At 44.9% G+C, this 18,628-nt stretch overlaps 2 protein-coding genes and 1 long non-coding RNA gene across 4 annotated transcripts in view; 2 read left to right on the top strand and 1 right to left on the bottom strand.

Moving 5' to 3' along the window:
• Positions 1-2,927, top strand: part of Csnk2a2 (casein kinase 2 alpha 2) — a 41,716-nt gene extending 38,789 nt beyond the window's left edge. The window contains exon 12 of the mRNA XM_031340971.1: positions 2,481-2,927. The gene's annotated coding sequence lies outside the window, so the exon portion shown is untranslated. The remainder of the gene's footprint in view (positions 1-2,480) is intronic.
• Positions 1-17,198, bottom strand: part of LOC116069940 — an 18,445-nt gene extending 1,247 nt beyond the window's left edge. Inside the window, exons 1-3 of one of the 2 annotated variants that reach the window (XR_004110222.1) lie at positions 16,582-17,198; positions 15,275-15,394; positions 5,885-6,012 (exon numbers count right to left, since the gene is read on the bottom strand). This is a non-coding gene — a long non-coding RNA (uncharacterized LOC116069940). Of the gene's footprint in view, positions 1-5,884; positions 6,013-15,274; positions 15,395-16,581 lie in introns of those variants that run through there. The other variant, XR_004110221.1, reaches the window with a different exon arrangement.
• Cfap20 (cilia and flagella associated protein 20) overlaps positions 17,081-18,628 on the top strand; it is a 14,169-nt gene continuing 12,621 nt past the window's right edge. The window contains exon 1 of the mRNA XM_031340973.1: positions 17,081-17,501. Within this exon, the coding sequence (XP_031196833.1) occupies positions 17,418-17,501 (84 nt within the window). The 5' untranslated portion in view covers positions 17,081-17,417. The remainder of the gene's footprint in view (positions 17,502-18,628) is intronic.

Below are 18,628 nucleotides of genomic sequence, written 5' to 3'. Positions count from 1 at the left end.
AAAAAAAAAAAAAAAAATCTGTGGGGAACAGGGTAGTGTTGCACTGTCATCTCAGGTATACCTGTATTGAAGAGTGTGCACTTGGTGTGATAAGAAGCTGCTCCAGGGCTGAGTCCAAATCAGTGGCTCTCCTTGGTATCCACAGGGATATGCAAGGTTGCCTGGACTAAAAGCCATGCTGAGAACAATAAGTGTTGGTGACAGTTTGTTCTTTCCTAGCGCTGGTCAGCTGACTTGCTCCTGTCCTTGTAGGTGTCAGGGTAGAAGCCATTGCCTATGGAATGAGGGCATGTCTTACTGAGGCTTGGCCTAGAAGAGCAGAGTGCCCAGCCAGGCCTCATGGACCTTACCCTAACATTTCCATGCTTAGGGCACATGGGTTCCCTGGTGGAAAAGAAGGTACTCTGAGTCCAGCTACTGAAAGAAAGGGGCTGGGAGTCACTGAAGCTTAAAGAAGGTGGCCGTTGGGAGCAGTGAAAAGGTCCAGTAAGAAAAATGTTGTAAAGGTTGGCCTTAAGAGCTCCTACTTCTAAGGATGAAACTAGGGGACACTAAGTTTCTGTTGCAAATGCCTAGAGAGGACACTGCCCCTGGCTTGGGTCCAGTGGCGTCAGGGAAACAACCTGGGTTCTCTAGGAGCATGCTAAAGTGTCAGCAGAGCTACTTGAGGGACAGGAAGGATAGAGTTTATATGTGAGATAAATATAGGAGCCCCATTAACTGTTTCGGTTAACACCAGGTCAGATTCCCAGATACCCACAGGGAAGGGAGTTACTACATAAGGTGGCGGGTTGCAGCCCTTCTGAAAGCAAGCACACAAGAACCTGAGCTTGTCAGGGAGCTCAATAAATTAAAACTGAAGTGTGTTCTGCCTTTAAAAAATAATCCCAACTGTGCCAATGACAGGGAAGGGAGGTGGCCAAGAGTGCTTGCTTTTGTGGTGACAGTTTTGGGTATAGAACCTGGTAAGGTTGGATTATTCAGCAGATGCATACTTTTGTGTCAACCAACAATGTGCTACAAATGTGACACTTGACCCTGAACTGCATGTATTGGGGATTTTTAAAAGAAAAAACAAACTTTGAATCAATAAATTAACAGTTTTTTTCCACTTGGTGGCTCTTCTTGCTGTAAATGGTGAATTGGGGACATTATCTTGATATCCAGTGGCAAGTTTGGATAATCTTCAAGAACCAAGGAGCCTTCTGTTTGCAGGGAAAAAACACTGCCTGTGTTGTCTTTTTCCAAAGGAACACTACAAACCCAGTTCCTCAGTCCTGGATAATTAATGTGGTGCCGTGTCAAATCCCATTTTCCTAAATAAAATTTTTGTTGACAATTCCTGGCCTTCCCAACTAGGGGACAAAGGGTTGCTTCAGACCTTAGCTTGCATTTGGGGCATGGGGGCGGGCCATAAACTTGGAGCTTCAAAGACCTGTGCTGGCTGAGGCTGGTGTGGAGATTTCTTGAGGAGACAAGTGGCATCCCTCAAGACCCCTGCTTCTCAGAACTGTCTGGTTCTGTTACATGACTTTAACCTTGGGACCCAGGCTTGGACGTTTGTAAAAGTCCCTCTCTGCCACTACTAATAACACACATGTGAGTGGGCCTGCTGTCATTTGGCTGATGGTACATGTCTTACATGCATGTAGATTTTTTTTTTCCCTAACGGATCCCCTGCAATTGGACCCTTGGACAACAAACAGCTGAAGAGCCCAGAGGCAATGTCTTTCGTTTTGTTTTGTTTTATTTTTCGAGACAGGGTTTCTCTGGGTAGCCCTGGCTGTCCTGGAACTCACTCTGCAGACCAGGCTGGCCTCGAACTCAGAAATCCACCTGCCTCTGCCTCCCAAGTGCTGAGATTCTAAAGGCATGTGCCACCACTGCCTGGCTAGTAATGTCATTTCTTAACATGCATGAGCAGCATTTCCCCAAAGTGTCTGAACCAGCTTACTAGATGCCAAGTGCTTTCCAGATTGTGGTCTCTAGAATCCAGTCACTGGCCTCTCAACCACCTGCTTTCCCATGATGGGTATAGAAGGAGGCCATGCCAGACAGCCTGGTGTGCAGAGGTGGGTTGAAAATTTGAGCCCACTTGCTCTACAATGATAGTGGGTTTGTTCTTTTTCCCTGAGTAAATACCAAGTCATCTGATTCTTAAACTCAACACAGCCCAGTAAATGTGTCGGATCTGAGAAACCCTGGGGCTGGACCTGTTGTCTGGCTTGCAGAATGGTCACAAGGCATCTTGCAAAACCACCTCCATTTGAAGGAAAGGGCAGAATACATTGTGACACGTGGCCAGGGTTTCTCAGAGGCCAGGCTGATAGCTCCCTCTGTTGGGGTCAGAGAGCAGGAAGAGGGTACTTCAAGGCCTGGGCTCAGTGTGGAGAAGACAAGCTTGTCCCCGGTGGCCTGCCTCTCACTCTGGCTCAGATTGATTAATGCCCTCTTTCCCCTCCTTCCATCTCTCTCCCCAGGTCTGTTGCGGTTCCTCCCACTTTTCCATAAGCAGAACAAGAACCAAATCAAAACGTCTTAACGCGTGTAGCGAGATCACGTCCCGAGAGCAGACACAAAATGGTGGCAGGCTTGGCGAACAGGAACTAGACCACCCGAAGGGCAGCCCACCACCGTAAATCAGACCTCACTTCCGAATGTAAAAGGTTCACATGCCTTTGGCTTCCTGTTGACTTCCTCCCGACCCAGAAAGCATGGGAAATGTGAAGGGTATGCAAAAATGGTTGTTGGTTACTGTTGCTCCCCGTGCCCTTGACCCATCCCATGGCTGCCTGTTGCTCCAGCAAACCCCAAGGACTAGCTGACTACAGACTCCACAGATGGGATGGGAGCAGTGTATGGCATGATGGGCAGTTACATATTATTTTAAAAGTATATATATTATTGAATAAAACGTTTTAAAAGAAGTGGATGGAGCGTATTTAGTGTACTAGGGGCCATTGACCAAGAGAGGACTGAGTCACCAGTGCACTTGTGCCAAGTGCTAACTAGAGGGAAGCAGGGCCAGGATAGCCTGTTGTCAGGCAGAGTGGCATGAACAGCCTGGCTGGGAGAGCTGGGCTGTGTCTTTACTGCAGTCCCCATCAGCTGTCCCCCTTACCTCTTCCAAATGAGAGTGGCTCAGTATTACCTCAGTATGAAGAGTGAGGGTAATAAATGCCCCCATGGTGACTTCAGGAAGATGCTGTGAGCCACCCTTTGCTGTTTCTCTGTTCACGCCTCAACATTTTGTATTGTTCAGTTAAGCTTACTCCCTTCTGAAGCAATGCCTGTCCTGGAAGCAGGATGAATCTGCTAACCAATGGGAGGGAGGGGATCAACCTCAAAGATACTTCTCATCCTGCCCTGGTACTCCGAGGAGAGATAGGGAGAGCAACCCCCACAAACGTGTACATGCATTACATATACACTAAGAGGCTGCAGTGGAAGCCGTTAACAGGAAACAGCCACTTCACAGTGTCCTTTCAATGTCCTCAGACGATTGATCCCAGCACAGCTGTGCAGGCGCCATGAACACAGCTGGGGGTTGACCAGCCTAGTGTCTGGCTACTGGTCATTCTCACACTGTCTATAGAGCAGAGGCCCTAGCAGGTTTGAGGCAAGTGAAAAGGTTGGGGTGCCAGCTTGCTCCTTGTAAGGGCCGTTCATTCTGAATGGCCATGTGGTTCCAAATGTGGACACTTGTTATTAAAGTGATTATGTGGGAAGGAAATAACAGGCCCCTCTAGGGCCACCATGGTGTCAGTGTCCTTTGAATCCATTTCTGTTGGATCCAGTCAGTTCATCAGATATGAGAACTTAACACATCCCACCCCACCAGGGGACACCAGCAAGTACCCTCAGACTGTTGGCCATAGATCAAGAAGCCAATGGGCTACAAGCACCTTGCTTTGGTTTCTTTCTTGTTTGCTTGTTTATTTTCTTGAGGCAGGGTTTCTCTGTAACCATGACTATCCTGAAACTCACTCTAGACCAATCTGGCCTTGAACTTAGAGGTCTTCCGCATCTGCCTCTGGAGTGCTGGGATTAAAGATGTGTGCCACCACCCAGCCTTGCCGTCGTTTCTAACCCTACGACTGGCTTATTGATCTCAAGCTGTCTCTTGGGAGCCTTTTCAACTCAAGACTCTAGAAAGTCCAGCATCAGTTGCTCATTCATATGCTTTTGCATATGGGTATGTGCTGTCATATGTGGGTATATGTCGACTCCACAGACCTATGTACAGTTAAGGCCCTGTGCAGATGTGGAGGGTCTCTGCTGGACAGACAGGGGTGTGAAGATCCAGCAGTGCTCATAAAGAGCTGGGAAGGCTAGCTTAGTCCTTGAGGTTTTCTTGCCTTTTATCCCTAGTTCTCCTTTGTTTCCCAATGTGGAAGTCTTACTTTTCAAAAATCCCAGGGCTATCACTTGGGTTTTGTGGGTGGCAAGAAAGAAAAAGGGAAGGGAAGTGGGAGGAAGGAGAATTTTCACTTTGGTTTTGGTTAGTGCTTGGAGCCTGCTAACCTTAGAGCCTGTGTAGCCCATCCACAGCATCAGAGAACCCTTGCATATTCATTAGTCCTCAATGTCTTGTAGTAAATAAATTCAATGTTATCAAGAGTTAATAGTTAAAGCCCCTCCAAGCCATACTGTTGTTCAGTTTGATCTGTTTTTTTTTTTTTTCATTTGTTTGAATAAACCCTTATCTAAATTTTACAATGACTTTCATGGGATGCAAATGTGAAAAAAAAAATATTCAATGTTTCCAGTTGACAGTAAAACTCTGAGTCAGCATGCATACATTTATGTCATGTTTCCATGGCTGCACAGTGTTCCTTCAGAGACTCTGAGCTGTTTCTAGTTTTTCAGTTTTTTTTTTTTTTTTTGAAACAGGGTTTCTCTGTGTAGCCATGGCTGTCCTGGAACTTACTCTGTAGACCAGGCAGGCCTCAAACTCAGAAATCCGCCTGCCTCTGCCTCCCAAGCGCTGGGATTAAAGGCATGCACCACTGCCTGGCTACTTTTTTTTTTTGTATTATTTATTTTATGTATATTAGTACACCATTACTCTCTTCAGAAACATCAGAAGAGGGCATTGGATCCCATTACAGATGGTTGTGAGTCACCATGTGTTTGCTGGGAATTGAACTCAGGACCTGTGGAAGAGCAGTCAGTGAGCAGTCAGTGCTCTTAACCACTAAGCCAGATCCTATTTGTGGATGGTTGTGAGCTACCATGTGGTTGCTGGGATTTGAACTCAGGACCTTCAGAAGAGCAGTCAGTGCTCTTAACCACTGAACCATCTCCATCTTATTTTTGTCACAGGTTCTCTCACTGAGCCTAGAGCTTCCTTACTGAGCCTAGAGCTTCCTTATTTGGCTTCACTGGCTGGCCTGCAAGCCCCAGGGATCCTCCAGTCTCCAACACCCTACTAGAATTACATGTGTGTCCCACTAAATCCCAACTTTTTTTTAAAAAATGTCAATTCTAAGAGCTCAAACTCAAGCCCTTATACATGGATAGAAAGCATTCTACCAACTGGGTCATGTCCCCAGCCTTCTATAACTCTGTCATTATGATCAATTATCTTGTTTTATAGTTACAAACCAGGTGATACTAACACCTTTGTTTAAACTTTCATGAGTCAATAAATTAAAAAATTAATGGGTGTCAGATGTGGTAGCACATACCTTTAATCCCAGTACTCTGGAGACAGAGGCAGATGGATTTCTATGAATCTAAGGCCAGCCTGGTCTACAGAGTGAGTTCCAGGACAGCCAGAGTTATACAGAGAAATCCTGTCTTGGAAAACAAAAACAAAAAAACTAAAACGAAAACAACAAAAAAAACAAACAAACAAAACATCATGAAACTGTAATGGGTACTGTAGGGCGGGGTCAAAAAAATGGTAACGGGTGGTGTAGGGGCAGGTGGTACAGTTGTGGTGCTAGCACTCAGGAAGCTGATGAAAGAAGATTGAGAGTTTGAGCCCGGCATCAGTCCAGTCCTGTTCTGAGAAACAAGCAGCAAAAAAACCTTTAATTATTTAATCCATTTGAAAGACCCCTGGGGGAGACCCCCACTCAAATCTCGGGAGGACGTACACCCAAGGAATCACGAGAGACCGTCCTTGATGTAATTACAAGAGGTATTTTTTAATTTTCAGGGCACCCTGGTTCGGCACCACACCTATCTCTATCTCCACTATCAGGAGATAGTGGAGCTGACCACGAGACTTGAAAGTTAAAGGTTTATATAGGGAAAAGGTTTGAGGGAACAAAGGGATCAGTGTGGTCATACATGATTGGCTAGTTCAAATATTAACTATTACGTGCAGAACAGAGTGGAAAATTCCTAAGGTTGGTGTTAATCTGAGTCAACAAAGCATCTGACCTTAAGCCATATCTGAGAGGACCAGATGGTCCATTACTTAGTGTCCACCAGGCACATCTTTGCAGGCCCGAGCCTTGGACATGTCCTCGTTTGCCTAGACATGTTTTCCTCTATGTTTATAGTTTTATGTCTTCTTGACCTGCCAGCTCTTATGATATCTAACAAGCTTGCTCCTTCCCAGGCCTATGTGGGCCAGCTTGTGATGGATTCTTAGGCCCATAACTTTTCTTCCTAGTCAGCACAGGTCTAAAGCTTTAATTCTTCCTTTCACATTGCCACATCTGTGCATGGCTCCAAGGACTTGGACCTGACTAGGGTGCTGAGGGAACAAAGAAATGACAGACACAGTCAGAGCTAGGATTGGGTGGGTAGGGCTCACTGGAAGAGAAACCGTAGCACCCCTAAGCTCAGCTCATGTTTATTTTTATTTTTTATTTTTTTAAATTATTTACTATTTATTTAATGTATATGAGTACACTTTAGCTGTCTTCAGACACACCAGAAGAGGGCACCAGATCCCATTACAGATGGTTGTGAGCCACCATGTGGTTGCTAGGAACTGAATTCAGGACCTCTGTCAGTGATCTTAACTGCTGAGCCCATCTCTCCAGCCCGCTCAGCATGTTTATTACATACAGCTGAAAAGGGATGTGGGCTTATCGCCCACAACTGAACAAAGAGGCTTATTGCAGATAAATGACTCGTTTGGGTTCATATTATACAGCTACATCAAGGACACAGGTTTAGCTAATGTTGGTAGAAATGGTCTCTGTGGAGGAGCAGTGTTCAGGCTGTAAATACCTAAGGAAGGGAGCTATGATAGACATTTCTGCAGATACTGTTGATATCTACACTTGGACCAGAGGAAGACTTTGCCATTCCCTCGTGGTTTTGAGGCTCTGTGGTCTTTGACATGGGATGCCTATGTCAACAGCACACATTCACACAGGGCTTCATTCTCTCTTGGATTTCTCTGCTCCCTCCAACCAGTAAATGCTATAAACCTTGCTTACATGCTTAATCAAGTCACCTTAGACATTTCAAACTTACTCTCCATAACCTGTTTTATTTCACAAGCATAGTAGCTAATGAGAAACCTGATCAAAATACCCCAAACCACTCAAATACTCAAATACCAACAAACCTAAGTTTAAACTCATAAATTGGACCTTTTTTTTTCCCCCGAGACAGGGTTTCTCTGTATAGCCCAAGCTGTCCTGGAACTCACTCTGTAGACTAGGCTGGCCTCAAACACAGAAATCCACTTGCCTCTGCTTCCCAAGTGCTGGGACTAAAGGCGTGTGCCACCACTGCCCAGCATAAATTGGAATTGTTAAATATACATTGTTTACACATTGCTAATTTAAAATCACATGCATTTCAAAAAAAATATTGAGCATTTCACATTAAGTTCAAAACCCCAGACCCTGTAATATGTTATCATCCTTAAATATTTTACACATCTTAGATAAGCCCTTCACTGTAGTCAGAAACTCACTTTTCTGCCTGTCAGGCTACTGAGATCACAGCTTTGGTCTGTCTAATTATCATGATGTCTGTCTAGGAGCTAAAAAGACCTGAGTTCGATTCTCAGCACCAACATCAGGTAGCTCACAACCAGCTATAACTCCAGCTCCGGGCATCAAATGCCTCTTTATCCCCCATCACCACCTGCACTCACATGTGGGAGCATGTACACACTCACATGATTAAACACACATGATTAAAAATCATTAGAACTAATGTCCACCTGTCTTAATATTCCAACAACATGATATACCCTGTCTCAGTTCTGGTCCAAAACAAGTTAATGGTCAGAGATTCCAGGCTAGACAGAACTGAGTTAACAAGCCAAGCCTGTGTCATTGATGGCATCCCCAGGCACACTCTGTGATACCCCTCCTGAGCTAGTTTTAATTTGCAGATTGGCATCTATGGCTTTTGTGTCTGCTGCCTGGATTGCATCCACTCTGCTTCTATACTCTCACTGCCTGCCTCTCTTTTTTGTGGGTGGGGCTAACACCAAGGATCAGCTGCATGTTAGAAAAGTATTCCACCACTAAGCCATATCTCCAGCCCTCTTGCCTTTTTATTCTGAGACAAGATCTCACTGAGTTGCCCATTCTGATCTTAAATTCAATCTGTACACAGGCTGGCCGTGGACTTTTTTATCCTCCTTCCTCCTAAATAGGTAGGATTATAGGCCTGAAGCATCAGGCCAGGCTCTTTGTTGTCTTTTTATCTGACTACATTGCTGTCATTGATAATATCCAGTTACCAACAAGATTTCCTACACCGTGTTGAAGGCTATGAAATATACATCCAAGAACTACAGTGTCAGAGGCGGCCGGAAAACAAGAATGACAGCATTTAAAAGCTTTGTTCTGTGAAAGGAAGGCCTGATTTAGGTAAATTTGGTCTGCTTATCTTTGAAGTGAATGTTAGTGACAGAAGTGACCATTTGGTTCTCCATCCAGCCATCCAGCTATTCCGTCAATGCGGAGTGCCCGCCACAGTACTAGAAACTGCCAGGGCCTGGGATACATGGTCAGAGCAAAGCATAGTCCATTCCCGAAGGGAATAAGTCAAAAACACACCCATTTATCTACATTCTCCCTGCCTCTCATCAGCTGGTCTTTACTGCATCCAAAGCTGTGATGGTAGTGTCTTTTTTTTTTTTGGTTTTTTGAGACAGGGTTTCTCTGTGTAGCCCTGGCTGTCCTGGAACTCACTCTGTAGACCAGGCTGATCATAGTGTCTTAATAAGGCTTACTATTGCTGTGATAAAACACCATAACCAAAGCAGCCTGGGGAGGAAAGGGCTTATTCACTCACCTTCCATAGGACAGTTCATTCTTGAAAGCAGCAAGGGAAGGAACTCAAGCAGGACAGGAACCTGGAGGCAGCAGGTGATAAAGGCCACGGCGCTTGGTCCATGTTGCCTGCTCAGCCTGCTTTTGTTGTTGTTGTTGGGGGGGGGGGTTGGTTGTTTATTTGTTTGTTTATTTGTTTGTTTGGTTGGTTTTTTTGAGACAAGGTTTCTCTGTGTAGCCCTGGCTGTCCTGGAACTCACTTTGTAGACCAGGCTGGCTTCGAACTCAGAAATCTGCCTGCCTCTGCCTCCCAAGTGCTGGGATTAAAGGCATGCGCCATCACTGCCCAGCTCAGCCTGCTTTTTTATAGAACCTAGGACCACCAGCCCAGGGATGGGCTGGGCCTTCCTCCATAAATCTCTAATTTAAAAAATGCCTTACAGACTTGTCTACAGCCAAATAGTGTGGAAACATGTTTTATCAATTAAGGTTCCCTCCTCTCCGATGACTCTAGCCTGTGTCAAGTTGATATAAAACTAGCTAGTACACATAGTAAACCTTCAACCCCAATATAAAGAAGGCCAAACATAGTCCACATAGATAGTTATTGCAGATGAGTAGCTTAGAAAACCAACGCTGTGGGCGGTGGTGGCGCACGCCTTTAGTCCCAGCACTTGGGAGGCAGAGGCAGGCAGATTTCTGAGTTCGAGGCCAGCCTGGTCTACAGAGTGAGAAACCCTGTCTCGAAAAACCAAAAAAAAAAAAGAAAGAAAAAAAGAAAACCAACGCTGGCTGGAGTGAGCGGGGTGGAGCGAGCGAGTGGGGCCGGAGAGCAGCCACACAGGATGGCTCACAGCCATCTATACAGCTACAGTGTACTCATACACATAAAATAAATAAATCTTAAAAAAAGAAAAAAGAAAACCAATGCTTTCCTCTGTCCCAGAATTTATTATCAAAGCTCTTAAGGTATGCCAATGGTATATTCATTTTTTAAAAAGATTTATTTTATGTATATGAGTACACTGTAGCTGTCTTCAGACACAAAAGAAGAAGGCATCAGACTCCATTACAGATGGCTGTGAGCCACCATGTGGTTGCTGGGAATTGAACTCAAGACCTGTGGAAGAACAGTCAGTGCTCTTAAACACTCGGCCATCTCTCCAGCCTAGTATCTTCATTTTTAACTGAGGAAACTGCATAGTTAGCAAAGAAACCTGGTACAACAAGAGGCTTTGAAAGAGTGGGAGAAGTGGCTCAGTGAGTAAGAGAGTACTTTCTGCATAAGCATGGGGATCCAAGTTCAAATCTCCGGAGCCCATGAAAAAGGCCAGGCATGCCTGAGAGCACCTATAACCCCAGAATTGTGCAAGTAGAGACTGAAGGGTTGCTAGGATTTTCTGGCTGCTAGCCTAATTCCAGTTTGAGTAACAGACCCTATTTTTTTTTTTTAAGATTTATTTATTTATTTATTATATGTAAGTATACTGTAGCTGTCTTCAGACACACCAGAAGAGGGCATCAGATCTCATTACAGATGGCTGTGAGCCACCACGTGGTTGCTGAGATTTGAACTCAGGACCTTCAGAAGGAGCCGTCAGTGCTCTTAACCACTGAGCCATCTCTCCAGCCCAACAGACCCTATTTTAAGGAAATAAAAGAGAATAACAGAGCAAGATGTCTAATGTCCTTGTCTGTCTTCCCACATGAGGACCTTACACACATGTGTATATAGTTCATATACAAAGAAAGAAAAAGACATTTTACAGAGCTTTTATGGGCAGGTGAATGGCACAGTGTACCCCTGATTCTGAGCAGGACCATCAGTTGAGTGAAGAGAGACAGAGACAGGCCCCACTATGTCCTGGAGCCCCAAGTCCAAGATTGAGTCACTGACTCAATTACACACAATGCTACTTCAAACTATGGCCATTTGGGGGTGACCCTAGGAATATACCTGTGAGCAACACAGACCAAATTCACCATTCAAGAAGTTCAAGGCTGAGGGGAAGGAATGGAAAGGAATGATAAGTGAATTACTGTTTAGACTGTCAAGTGGTGAACAAATAAGGAGGGAGATAAGATTAGGGCATGGGGGGTGGGGTCTTAGCATGGTGCATCAGACAAATCACCTCTGAAAAGTACACCGGTAAAACTGACTCGTGTTCACCTCAAGCTCATAGCCTCCTGCAACTTCACAATGTAAGGTACTTGGGAAGAGGTCGGTTTGAATCTGTGCCTGTGGTGGTTTGCAGGAGAAAGGTCCCAAAGGTTCATATATTTGAACATTTGGTTCCCCGTTGATGAACTGATAGAGAAGAATTAGGTGTTAAATGGGACCCCAGATCTTAGCACAACAACTCCATGATAAAAGTGCCATTCAGACATGGAGGCAGTACCACCTGCCAAAACTGAAACAAACCCATCCAAGGCCACAGCTCTGGGAAAGTCTCAAAACCGATTAACCTTGCTTTTTGGCTTTCTGTAGTTCTGCTTCTGTCTAATTGAACAATTGTCTAATTGTTCTTGCTAGCTGAAGTATGTTAACCCAGAACATGGTTTTTGTGCTCAAAAGCTCAGCCTGAGGAAAGGCTCAGGCCTACACTGGATCCTGATCCTAACACCTACCCTTTGCCGTCCGGCTAATAAAGACTTTCTGTTGGCTTAAACCCATGTCCAAGCAGTCTTCTTTGGTGAATACCCAACAGTCTGGCCTTGTTGGAGGATATGTGTCACTGGGGGGAGAACTTTGAGGTTTCAAAAGCCTGTGCTGAGCTTAACCCCATTCTCTACCTGCTGCCTGTGGATTAGGCTGTAAACTGTTATCTACTGCTCCAGCACCATGCCTGCACCACACTCAGCAAAAGGATGCTCCTGAACTAACAAACTATAAGCAAGCCTCCAATTACATGCTTTCTTATGTAAGTTGCCTTTGTCATGGTGTCTCTTCACAGCAATAGAACAGTAACTATGGCAGTAGTTAAGGATCTCAAAATGATGTACTGGATTCAAGGTAGGTCTCAAATCTGATGACTAGTATCCTTATCAGAGGATACAGAAGAAAAGGAAGCAGCCATGTGAAAATGGATGAAGAGTTTATATATATTGCCATCAGCCAAGAATGCTTCAGGCCAGGAAGGATTTTCCCCTCTAACATCTTCAAAGTTGAGTGGCTTTGACAACACTGATTTTAAACACCTCACCTCCAGAACAGAAGGTTCTGTTGTTTTGGACCCCAGAGGATGTGGTATGGTATCTGTGATGGTCTGTATACGGTTGTCCCAGGGAGTGGCACTATTAGGAGGTATGGCCTACACTTTTGGAGTAGTGTGTCACTGTGGCTTTAAGACCCTCATCTTAGCTGCCTGGAAGCCAGTATTTTGCTAACAACTTTCAGATGAAGATGTAGAATTCTCGGTTCCTCCTGCACCCTGCCTGCCTAGATGCTGCCATACTCCTGCCTTGATGATAATGGATTGAACCTCTGAACCTGTAAGCCAGCCCCAATTAAATGGTGTCCTTATAAGAGTTGCCTTGGGTCTGAACATTAAAAAAAAAAAAAAAAAAAAGTTGTCTTGGTCATGGTGTCTATTCACAGCAGTTAAACCCTAACTAAGACATTTGTCATTTTGTCATTTGTCATGGCAGCCATAAGAAGTATGAAAGTAAGTGAGTTTTGTTTGTTTGTTTGTTTTATCTTGTTTTATTTTTTTCCCTTTGGAGACAGGGTCTATGTAGCCTTGGCTGTCCTGGAACTCACTCTGTAGGACTATGCTGGCCTCAAACTCAGAGATCCTCCTCCCTCTGCCTCCAGAGTGCTGGGGTAAAAGGTGTGCACCACCAAGCTCAGCAAGATACTTTTGTGAAACAAATTTATATCAATCTAATCCTAATCAAAATTGAGCAATAAATTCACTGTAAAACCTGAACAGAAAAACAAAACCCCATGAAATATTAGACAAACTAGTGTAGTGACAATTCTGGAATTTTGGTCTCTTTAAGAAAACACACAAGCTGGGCAGTGGTGGTGCACGCCTTTAATCCCAGCACTTGGGAGACAGAGGCAGGTGGATCTCTGAGGCCAGCCTGGTCTACAGAGTGAGTTCCAGGAGAGCCAGGGTTACACAGAGAAACCCTGTCTCGGAAAAAAAAAGAAAACAAAAAACAAAAAAGCAAACAACCCCCCCAAAAGAAAACACACAAATATTACAAGAATGTGCTTTCTTTTTAACCTCTGGTGTAGGGATGTGGGCTGCTTCAGACTGTCCACACCAGCTGACTATGATTTGTCTCTTGCTCTAGCAGAGGCATGGTTTTACCAGATAGAATTCTAGACTTTTCAGAGAGTATATAAATGCTAGGGCCCTGAAAGGCAAGGTTGGTGGTTAGTGATCAATTAGGGGGTTGGTTTCTGCTTGCTAGTAGTCATACTTAAAGAAGAAACAAAAGAAGAAAAAATTGGGCTGGAGAGATGGCTCAGAAGTTAAGAGCACTGAGTGTTCTTCCAGAGGTCCTGAGTTCAATTCCCAGCAACCACATGGTGGCTCACAACCATCTGTAATGGGATCCAATGCCCTCTTCTGGTGTGTCTGAAGACAGTTACAGTGTACTTGTATAAATAAAACAAATCTTAAAAAAAAAAGGAAGAAATTAGATTTAGAGATCTATCTCTGTCTTCTCCCCACCCCCATCCTCCTTTACCTCCTATCTAGTGACAGGAGGTGAAACTAGGGGCAGGGAGATAAAGGGTGGGATAAAGAAGAATCCACAAAATTACACAGACCTGCTACAAACTAGCTTTGGAAAAATAGAAGATGTCTGCTCTGTTACACACTAAGGCTCATCACAACACTAATATAAATGTGGGCTATACTGGTATAAGAACTGGTTTCTTTTTCCCTTTGGGTTTTTCCAAGGGAAGGTTTCTCTATACCCTGGCTGTCCTGGAACTCACTGTGTAGACCAGGCTGGCCTCAAACTCAGAAATCCATCTGCCTCTGCCTTCAAAGGGCTGGGATTAAAGGTGTGCACTGGGGATTTTGTATAAGCACTTTAAACAGGAGACTAGATGAGAGAGCTCAGAAAGAGATACATGTATATATGGAAACTTAACAAGTAGTCTTGAAAACCACTGAGAAAAGCCCTTGACAGAAGTAGGTAGCCTAAAGAGAAAAGCAAAGTGGTCAATGCTACTCAGTGACAGATGCTTGTGTGGCGAGTGCTAGGTCTCACAAACCAAAAAGGATAAAGAGCTTCAGTGGAGACTTGGGCAAAAGACACAAAGTTTCTTTGTGTGTGTGTGTGTGAGAAAAAGAGAGAGAGAGAGAGAGAGAGAGAGAGAGAGAGAGAGAGAGAGAGAGAGAGAGAGAGAGAGAGAGAGAGATGCATGTGTAGGAAGCTCAGATCTGGCAGTCATTCATCCTCTACCATGTGAGTCAGATCATCAGGTTTGGGACAGGTGTCTTTACCAACTAAACCCTCTTGCCAGCCCAAAATAAAAGCAATTTAAATACCTATAAAGAGGGGTGGGAAAAATGGCTCAGCCGTTAAGATCACTGGCTGCTCTTCTAGTAAGACTAGGGTTCGAATCCTAGCTCCCACAGGGCAGCTCACAACTGTCTGTGACTCCTGGCCCTCTTCTGGCCTTTACAGGCACCAAACACATGGGATGTGCACAGACATCCATGCAGGAAAGCACCCATACAAGTATAAAAAAAAATAGAGCTAAGTGACTTTAAAATAATTTTAAGTGCCTATGAAGAAATGAGCCAGCATATTAGTAGTCAGAAAATGAAAAATAAGCCAAACCAACATGTATATAGTTCAGATATGCAAATTTTAGAAGGTAGACTAACAGAAATTGTCACTACACGAATTGTCACTGGGAATGCAAATGGCTACATGATTTGTAAGAGCCATTCGGTCAAATAGAACACATGTGTATATTGAGATCTAGTTACTCTAGAACAGATATGCAAGTCAAAGAAATTCTCATCTGGGTTTTTAAGAGGAATATGTATAGAGATGGCCATTCCTGGAGAAGGGGAGAGATAAATGTAGATGCCTACCTGGGAGGACAGTAATAGATTCCACACACACCAGTCTAAAGGATGGATCTTAACAACACAGAGATGGATGCTGTGCTCAGTCCGTGTCTGGTTCAGGACAAATACAGCTTCTGTGGCTTTCTAGACACATGAAGATGAGATGCGATGCAGGCAGATAAGGAGGACAAAGCAGGAAGGCGTGCAGGCAATATAGAGGCATACAATTATTTCTGGATGGTGATATTATGAATGATTGCAATGTTACTTTTAATAGTTTCTTCAATAATCTATATTCCATTAATCAGAAAAAAAATGAGACAGGGCTCATAACCTTCTGAAGGGCTCAGTTATTACCTTAATTTTCTATTACTCATTCTATTTTCTATTTCCAGACTTAGTACTGGTGAATTATTTCTAGAAATAATTTACTTTCTATAAGATGCCAAGTGGTTATATGCAGTATTGAAATCACATCAGAACTCATATACCATAATTTCTTATAATGAATCTTTTTCCTCCTGAGGATATTTGATTTTTAAGGATTTCTATTTATTTATTTTATGTTATGAGTGCTCGATCTGTATGTATACCTGCATGCCAGAAGAGGGCGTCAGATCTATCACCTTACAGATGGTTGTGAGCCACCATGTGGTTGCTGGGAATTGAACTCAGGGCCTCTGGATGAGCAGCCAGTGTTCTTAACCGCTGAGCCATCTCTCCAGCCCCGAGGATATTTTGAACAACTTAAAAACAATCAAGCTATAAACTATTACTTGACTTAGAGTACATAAAGAATCTCCAGGTCTCATGCAAAAATGAATTCCATATAACAAGTTCCATTTGTATATAGCAATAGATTCACATATTTTTCACAATATCTAGAAATTCTGGCTGGAGTACTCAAAGCTTTGGTGTGAGGATAGTGTGAGTTAATACAAGGTAAGGCATCACATATACTTGTCACATAGTAAACATGTAAACTTTGCAACTATGACCGTTAAAATTACTAAAGTGATCACCTGTGCTTCAAACTCTGTGTGCCAGAACACAGACCTGCATGGAACATCATTTAGAAAGGTGCTCAGAGACTGGTGATGTCTCCCACATTTGAGATTTCCTTCTACACAGCTTATGTCTTTCCTACAATATTCCAGGAATTGACACACTTTTTAAAAAATCAGCTATTGGTTCAACTTAACTAGTCCAATCTTGTTTAATTTTATTAATTTTTGCTTATATCTTAATATTCCGGCTTTCTTCTTTTCGAACCAATGCATTTAAAGAGATACGTTTTCCCCAGAGTATTGTTTTTACAGCATCTCACTCACCATGACTTGATAATTAAAGGCGATGATGTAAAATAGAGCACTCAATACTGGTTCATTAGCTCACATTCTCCTGTCTCCTGTTCTCCTGGGCCAACCAACATTTATTTTTTGAGACAGGGTGTCTCTGAGTCCTGGCTGTCCCGGAGCTCGATATGTAGACAGACCAGGCTGGCCTCAAATTCTCTGCTGGGATTAAATCCGGTGCTAGGATTAAAGTCTGGTGTCAACACATCGGGAATAATAGTTATCTGTCTTTGGCACAAAGCCACCTTCTCCACTCTTCCCGCCCTTCAGGGGAGGTGTCTGGCGTGACTCCACCCCTCCACACGCCTCCCGGTTCCCATGACACCACGCAGGCACTGTAAACACGTGTGGTAAACTTAAAGTCTCCTTCCGCGGTTCTAAACCAAGTCTGGCCCGCAGTGGGGAGGGGTGGGGAATAGTCCCTTGGCAACCAAGTTCCGCTCCCGAGGGGGCAGGAAGGGGCGGGCCTAAGGGCGGAAGGAACCGGAAACCGCTCCTTCTGCGGTAGGACTGGGCGATGCGCCTCGGAGAGGCGGGCCCAGGCGTGCGGAGGGATCCGTGGCGGGGCGCGGCGACGCTCCGCCTCCTCTCAGGCGGGCTTGGCAGCGCGGGCGGCAGTTGCTGTGGTTTCGGTGCTGAGGCGGCTCGGTGCTCACCGAGGCTTGCGGATCCGCGTCGTGCCGCCGCTTCCCGCCGTCAGTGGGTGCAGCTCAGCGTCGTCCCTTCGGACCGGCGGCACCCACTCTCTTTCGCCGCTAGGGGCCGATTTCCAGTCCCCGGCCTAGGGTGGCTGCGGGGCCGCGGCTGGCGAGATGTTTAAGAACACGTTCCAGAGCGGCTTCCTCTCCATCCTCTACAGCATCGGCAGCAAGCCCCTGCAGATCTGGGACAAAAAGGTGAGGGATGGGGCGGGACGTGGGCGGGGCCAACTCGCAGCCTACGAGACGGTCTGGCTACCGAGTCTTGGCTTCCCGGTCCGTAGAATGGGTGCAGAGTGCCCACAGCCTAGCTTGAAACGCGTAGTACTTTGATGAAAGACATGCATGTGTTCGCCGATGTCAGGTACTGTGCTGCCCTCTAGACGGCGGGCCTTTTCCCCGGGCATCCCGAGCACCGGCCAAGCCCGACATGTTCTGGTCTCATTCATTAGCTCCCTCCGTTTCACTGACCGCCGACAGCCTAACCTTTGGAACTTGCTGCGAGCTCTCTGTAACTTAGAGTCTGTACTATTCTTCCTGTACCGGCTTTCTCTTTTGGGAAAACTGCAAAAAGGTGATTGTTCGGGGCTTCTGGAGAGCCGTACATGCAGACCAGTGTCAAGCCTCTGTATTTTTATCCAGCCGTCCTCTAGAATGAATGGTATTTTCGCTTGCCACATGAGATGGTGGCCTTCCCTGTCCACTTTTGGAGATGTTAAGATCTAGCAGAAATGCCTTGGCGTTTCTTTTCTCAGTGAAGATTCCCGGGGGCAGTCAGCTGGACCGTTTTTTTAATATAAAGTGGGCACACCAATGCAGAATCCAGGTGATTTAGTGAATATCTATAGTTCTGCCCACGATGGGGGAAGGTGGAGAGAGGTGATGTGCCTAGTGTGGTGTTCATGGAGATGTATATAGGATGGGTGGAATAAATTTATTTGTAGTGGAACTTGAAGAGTGTCTTCCCTAATTCACAGAGGAGGGCTTTGAGACACACAGTGGTTGACAGAGTACCTGCATTGCCTTCTGCATATCACTACTAGGCAGTCATGTGTTCTGAGGACAGCTTTGAGAGGAGCCTGTTGGGAGTATCGAGTCATTTGGCTAAGACAGTTGAGAGTTCAACAAGATCTGGCCTTTGGTGCATGAGCAGTCTGACCAACTCTTTCAAATCCATAGCTAGAGTTATGTCAAGAGTATTGCATAAGAAGCCAACCCCTAGCTTTCCCCCTATTCTCCTGAGTGTTGGTTCACTTTGAAATGAAGTAGCAGGAGCTCTTAAATTAGACCTCTGCAAAGAGAACTCAGAGTAAGTCCACCTGGCA

This window comes from Mastomys coucha, unplaced genomic scaffold, assembly GCF_008632895.1.
Source record: "Mastomys coucha isolate ucsf_1 unplaced genomic scaffold, UCSF_Mcou_1 pScaffold22, whole genome shotgun sequence".
Taxonomy (NCBI): domain Eukaryota; kingdom Metazoa; phylum Chordata; class Mammalia; order Rodentia; family Muridae; genus Mastomys; species Mastomys coucha.
This window is presented reverse-complemented; position numbering and strand designations above follow the sequence as displayed.